The sequence below is a fragment of the Fragaria vesca genome, linkage group LG3 (genome assembly GCF_000184155.1).
Source record: "Fragaria vesca subsp. vesca linkage group LG3, FraVesHawaii_1.0, whole genome shotgun sequence".
In the NCBI taxonomy this organism is placed as follows: domain Eukaryota; kingdom Viridiplantae; phylum Streptophyta; class Magnoliopsida; order Rosales; family Rosaceae; genus Fragaria; species Fragaria vesca.
This window is the reverse complement of record NC_020493.1, coordinates 6423658-6430211: the sequence shown is the minus strand read 5'-3', so window position 1 is coordinate 6430211 and position 6554 is coordinate 6423658. Positions and strand designations below refer to the sequence as shown.

Here is a 6554-nt window from a genome sequence, read left to right as displayed (position 1 = left end):
AATCGGGTGAAAATCACAAGAAAAAAGGCTGATGGTATGAAGTCCACATGAATTTACAATAAAAAATCACAATGAATCATGGTATACTAATGCTGCTACTACCTAGACAAAATCGAAATAGCAAAAGTAAACTTCAGAAAAAATTTGCATACCTTTAGTCACTGTTTCAGCACAAGCACTTAACAGGACACCCTTGTACTTGTTTTTAATAAAAGTCCCGTCTATAAATAGCATCGGTTGACAATATTGGAAACCCTTTAGGCAAGCACCATAACAAATGAACAATCGTCGAAAACGACCTTCAATAGAGTCAAGAATGCAATATGAATCAGGGTTAGTTCTCTTCAATGCATCAATGTACCAAGGCAATAGAGCATACCCAAGAGCTTCACTACCATTGAAAAGATCATTAGCAGAATCCTTTCCTCTATATGTCATGTAATATGGAATGACCAAGCCATATTCTTCCTTAAAATTCTTAACAATATTTGTCGGCTTAATCAAAGGATCAGATTTCACTTTATCAACAATGATACTGGAAATCACTTTAGATCCTAGCTTCTTATGGTTTTCATGCCTCACGATACCAAGACAAGAATGAGTATTCACCGACTTTCTAATAACAAAGAAGCCGCTAGCCTTTTCTATGGAAGCATAAATGTACCATTCACACTTCTCAGATTCCTTTTTCGAACAAGTAGCACTGACCCTTAAGTTGTCGTTTTTGGCATAATCAAATAGAAAACCCTTCTCTATTGCAAACTTGCACAACTTTTGCCGAAATTCTATGGCAACACCAACAAAAACTTGACCAATTTTGTTGATATACTCGCTCCATTCACTAGACATATACTTCCTCTTGGACTTGTTACTAACAAAATTTCCAATGACCATATTATCAACATTCTCGTAGTTTGAATCATCGCTACTCAGATTAGCTTTAGCAACATGTAGAGGGACATCCTCAAAAGCATTAGGTACAATAGTAGCAGGCATCACAGCAACATGAATTTTCTCATCAATACAGCTCTTAGAGCTACATCCAATATCCAGAACATGTATATCTATAAAGGGAGAGTTCAACATAGGAAAGATATCCAACATGACAGAAATGCCATCATCACATTCTAAATGACAGTTGGAACAATCAGTGAGTGCATATATATCTAAAAACAAATCGACCACCAAGATACCGAAATCTTGAGGAAACTTTCGCGAGCAACTCTTCATAGGTGGTGCTTGAACACAATGGTAAAAGAATGGTCTCTGTGCCATAAGTAAATCTTCCATATATAGGCTTTGTCATACTACATAACACGATTAGAAAATCTGTTAACAAAGCTACCAATATGTTGTATGTGCTACAGTGTTAATACATAACATATGCACAAAAAACCAAAACCTGCTATTGTTATACTACAATTTATCTACAATACAAAAACTGAAACATATCTGTTATGAAACTGTTAATAAACATATCTGCTATTGTGTTAATAAACATATATGCTACTATGTTCATCTGTTATGCCACAATTTATCCACAAACCAAAATCTGTTAATACATATATGGTATGCTACTGTTATGCTACTGTGTTAGTACATACATAAACGCAAAATCTGTTATGCTACTGCTCTATTATGAATTCAGCATAAACTAGTTCTTTCAATATGATACTATGCTATTACTATGCTACTATGCCAGTAGTTCCTTATAGTCAAAAACTACAAAAACAAACTACTAATACTTCCTCTGTTATTATGCTACTGTTCTAACCTATAATCATAAACATGCTACTGCTATGCTACGATTATGATTTTCAACCAAAAAGTAGTTCAAAATTCAAAACGAACCAAAATTAAACAATAACTAGACGAATTCCATAAGAGATCATGTAAACTAGATGATCAAAACAAAACACAAGCATCAAATTACGATCAAACATGAAATTAAAGCATAAAAGGACAGGAATAAGCCAGAATCTAACCTGAAAATTCGATTATCTCAAAGAATAATAGATTGCTTCTACGAACCAAAAGAGAACTGATGGTGACGAAGATAGATGATCGGACTCTCTATTGAGCTTTCCGGTATGCAAAACAACGAAATTCCTCCGGCGACACTGTTCGTCACAGAGAAGAGAGAAAACTAGAGGGACGGTCGATCACGTTAGGTTTGGGAATTGATGAGAATTTTGATTTTTTCAGCTATTTTTATGGATAGGGAAGAAGGGTATTTGGGTTAAATAGGTAATGATAGATGACATGATGACATTGGTTTGTCCTAATTTGTTAATATTTGTCCTTAAGATACTGTGTAAAGAATGTATTTACAAGTTGAAATTTGATTAGTAACTAAACTGTAGTTTACTAAAAAAAAAATAGAAAAAGTCATAGGAGGTAAAAGAGGTAAAATCAGGTTCACCGACTCGCCGAGTTGACTCACCCTTCCCTACCCCCCACCCCCCTCTCCAGATCCCTCGAAACCCAGAAAAGAACTCATCTTATCATCTAACCCAATATATTCAACCCCAACACTCCTTCACCTCAGAACCCTCCAATCTCTACTGCTCCGGAGATTCTGGAAGGTGGCGGCGCCGTACTGGTCCTCCGACGACAAGGTCCAGGCGAGGATGCAGCTCGGAGGAGTGTTTCTTCTAGCTCTCGCCACCACCGGAATCAGCGTCGGCTTCATTTTCCTCGGCCGTGACTTGTACAATGCCATTGCCAGTCAGTCCCTCTTTCTCTGTTGCTGTGAAATTGTGATCAAGTAGGAAACTTTTTACTGATTTTTTGTTTTGATGAAATGTTGCGTGATGGCGTGAAGTTAAGGAGTTAGGACCAAGAGCAGTTCATGAAGCAATTTCTGTACTACTTGGGTGCCTTTTTGCTGTTCTTTATACTGTATTGTCCGTTCATCCCATACCCCTAGAGCCAAAGGCATGCACTCAAAATCGTAGCTATATCAAGGTCTTAAGAACAATTAGAGTCAAATTTGCTGTCAATCGTGACCTTAAGTCATATTTCTTGTTAGGGGCCACTGCTAATACAGAAAAGGACATAAGCAAGTTCCTCCGAACAAGTTTCAGAGCACAAGACATTTTCCTCTCCTGTAATTAGTCTGATCAGTGACCTCCCACCGACCTGCCTCTTCCAGGAATCTTCCACAGTTAGTTCATAAACTACTCCCCAATCTTCATAATTTCAATTTTTTTTTTAAGTGTTTGTGGTTCATATCATCCACATGACTAAGCAAGATACAATTGTTTCCCGATAATTATCTCACCGATTCCAACTTAGCAATTACTTGGTCGAGCTGTAGTCACCCTTGGATGTCAATTCCAGTATCCCTTTTAGTAGAACTTTCGTAACAATTGATTACACAAGTACTAGTTTGGTCTGAATCATACTGTTGGTGATTTGGGAAACCAAGTCTCGGTCTATCAGAAAGTACCTAAAAGGCTTTGAGTGGACTTGGAAACTTGGAGAACGGGGTCGTTGATGACTTTGGAATACCTGGACACCATTTTTCACTTCAGATTTTTGGGTATTTAATGTTAGTTCGGTTTTATAATTCCATAAATTTTTGGGTATTTAATGTTAGTTCGATTTTTGGGTATTTAATGTTAGTTCGATTCATTCAAAACTTGTAAAAGGACTTGGAATATCTACTGATTTCAGTATTTAATCTTATGCCTGCAGTCGATCCAAAAAATTCTCCTCAAAATATATTGGATTATTGGTTTAGTGATCTTAGTATTGGTACAGTATGAGGAAACCCCAGCTTTGATCGGAATTCCTACCAAGGCTCTGTATTAGTGTATTATTGTACATGAAAATGTGAAGCTAACACTAGCTGGACTACCTAGGAGAGAGGTACGAATGGTGGAGCTATACTCTATTGGGATCATCCCGTCTTTTTATCAGTAGGGTTAACAAATCCTTGTTTTAAGCAGGGTACCAGTATATTCCATAAAACTTGAAAAGCATGCGCCTAGTCCTAATAAGAATGATTACAATGTGCTAAGTCTTTGAATCAGCATGCGCCTATTGCACTTATCTCGTAAAGCTATGAATACTACTTGATGGAGATGTCATGTTCAGTTCCAGTATCGATTCCTTCAACATTTCAAATTAGTCCCAAATACACGTATATATGACTCTCGAATGGGTGGACTTGGAGACTTGGAAACTTGGAGAACGAGGTCGTTGATGACTTTGAAATACCTGGACACCAATTCATTTCAGACTATTCGGTACAACATTAAATTCGGTTTAGAATTCTATTATTTCTTTACATTTACAAAGTTGAAGAAAATATTTGTATAATGATGGATAGCTTGTGTGCAGGCCTATTCAAGCCTACCGGCTATCGCTTCCACATCCAAATTGTTGCTCACTACTTGCTCTTTCTTTTTCTGGCATCTTCATATCTGCAGACTTCTCAACTGTGTTTGGGAGAAAGACTTCCGAGTGCATCATGCATCGAGGAAGAGAGACAAGCTCTTCTCAGCTTCAAAAGAAATGTTAATGACAGTTCCGGCAGGCTTTCATCTTGGGTGGGTCTGGATTGCTGTCGATGGAAAGGGATTTCATGCAACAACCGTACAGGCCACGTTGCACAGATGGACCTCCGGAACCCGAATTATCATCCAGAGTATGACTCCTCCGACCAGGATACTTCTTTGGGGGGTAACATCAATCCTTCTTTGCTTAGCTTAAAGAAGTTGTATAGCCTTGACCTAAGCGGAAATGATTTTCGAGGACTCCGAATTCCTGATTTCTTTGGGAAGCTTACAAGTTTGAGGTATCTTAATCTCTCCTATGCTTCATTTAAGGGAGAGATTCCCCCAACTCTTGGTAACCTCTCAAATTTGAACTATCTTGACCTCAATAGTTATTACTATGACTATTGTTATTCCAATAACTTGAATTGGCTTTCTCATCTCTCTTCCCTAAAGTACCTCAATCTTGGAGGTGTTAACCTCAGCAGCTTAGCAGGAAGTTGGCTACATGATGTCAACATGCTTCCTTCACTCTTGGAGTTGCATTTGTTTAATTGCCAAATTGAAAAGCTTCCACAATCCCAGCTGCGGTCAGTGAACTTCACATCCCTCTTGGTTCTTGATATATCAGGGAATTATATTGATTCTTCATTTCCCAGCTGGATTTTTAATCTTACCAACCTCAAAAAACTTGATGCATCTGGCAATTTGTTCAGTCCCTTGACTCCCTTCCCTGTTGAACTTGCTAACCTTAAGTCTTTGGAAGACCTTCAATTAAGGTTCAATTCTCCGTTTACTCCCCAAGGTCAAATTCCCGAAGTCTTTGGTAGATTGTGTAACCTAAGGATATTAAATCTTTCTGAAAACTCGTTCAGTGATGGTTTGGAAGAGGTTTTGAATGGCTTCTCAAACTGCACAAGTTACAGACTAGAGTCGCTTGATTTGTCCACCAATGAGATAAAAGGTGAACTGCCTGCCGCCTTAGGAGTGCTAGAAAATCTGAAGGAACTTGACCTCCGTGACAACAAATTTTATGGTTCAATTCCAGAATCTATTGGTAATTTATCATCCTTGGAAAAACTGGACATCTCTTGGAATCATATGAATGGGTCCATTCCTGCAAGTTTGGGACAACTCTCTCAGCTAGTTCACCTACATCTATTTTCGAATTCGTGGGAAGGCATTTTAACAGAAGTCCATTTCCGAACTCTCACAAAGTTAGAGTCTTTTGCTATAACCACAGAGCAACCTTTCTCCCTCAGTTTGAATGTGGCTCATGACTGGGTTCCTCCTTTCCAGCTTGATTCACTCGACATTGTTAACTGCAGAGTAGGTCCTGCCTTTGGGATGTGGCTTCGATCTCAAACTGAATTAACGTTTCTCAGGCTCAGAAATACTGGAATATCAGACTCCATACCAGAGGAATGGTTCTTGACGATATCTTCCAAACTCACATTGGTGGATTTGTCCAACAACCAAATCCGTGGAAAGCTTCCATTTCACATGAACTCCCCATCTTTGGAGTATATAGATCTGAATCATAATGAATTTGAGGGCCCTCTGCCACAATGGTCTAGTGATGCTGCCTACTATCTCGATCTTCGAAGCAACTCTTTGTCGGGGCCAATTCCCTCAAACTATGACCAACTGTTGCCTAATTTGGAAGAATTGTCTCTTTCTGACAATAATCTGAGTGGTAGTATACCACCCTCTTTATGCAACATGTCAAGTTTGAGATTCCTTATTTTAAGAAGCAATCACTTGTCTGGAGACTTCTCTCGAGCATGGAGTATGTGGCCATATATACAAGCTGTAGATGTCTCATACAACGATTTGACCGGCAATATCACCAGTTCAATGGGTGTCCCGAGCTCACTATGGGTATTGAATCTGAGCAACAACAATTTCACGGGTCAAATTCCTTCTTCCTTATTCCAAAATTGCACAGAGTTGGTGAGTATTGATCTTGCAGGAAATAAATTTACAGGAGGCATACCTCTACCTCTACAGACAAGATCACCTTTGTCATCCAACTTACGTAGGATCCAATTG

At 38.6% G+C, this 6554-nt stretch overlaps 1 protein-coding gene across 1 annotated transcript in view; it reads left to right on the top strand.

Annotated features, from left to right (window-relative positions):
- Positions 1-2630: 2630 nt before the first annotated feature.
- The window catches only part of LOC101295501, a 12715-nt gene continuing 8791 nt past the window's right edge, over positions 2631-6554 (top strand). The window contains exons 1-3 of the mRNA XM_004295493.1: positions 2631-2727; positions 2825-2901; positions 3844-3873. Of these exons, the coding sequence (XP_004295541.1) occupies positions 2631-2727; positions 2825-2901; positions 3844-3873 (204 nt within the window). The remainder of the gene's footprint in view (positions 2728-2824; positions 2902-3843; positions 3874-6554) is intronic.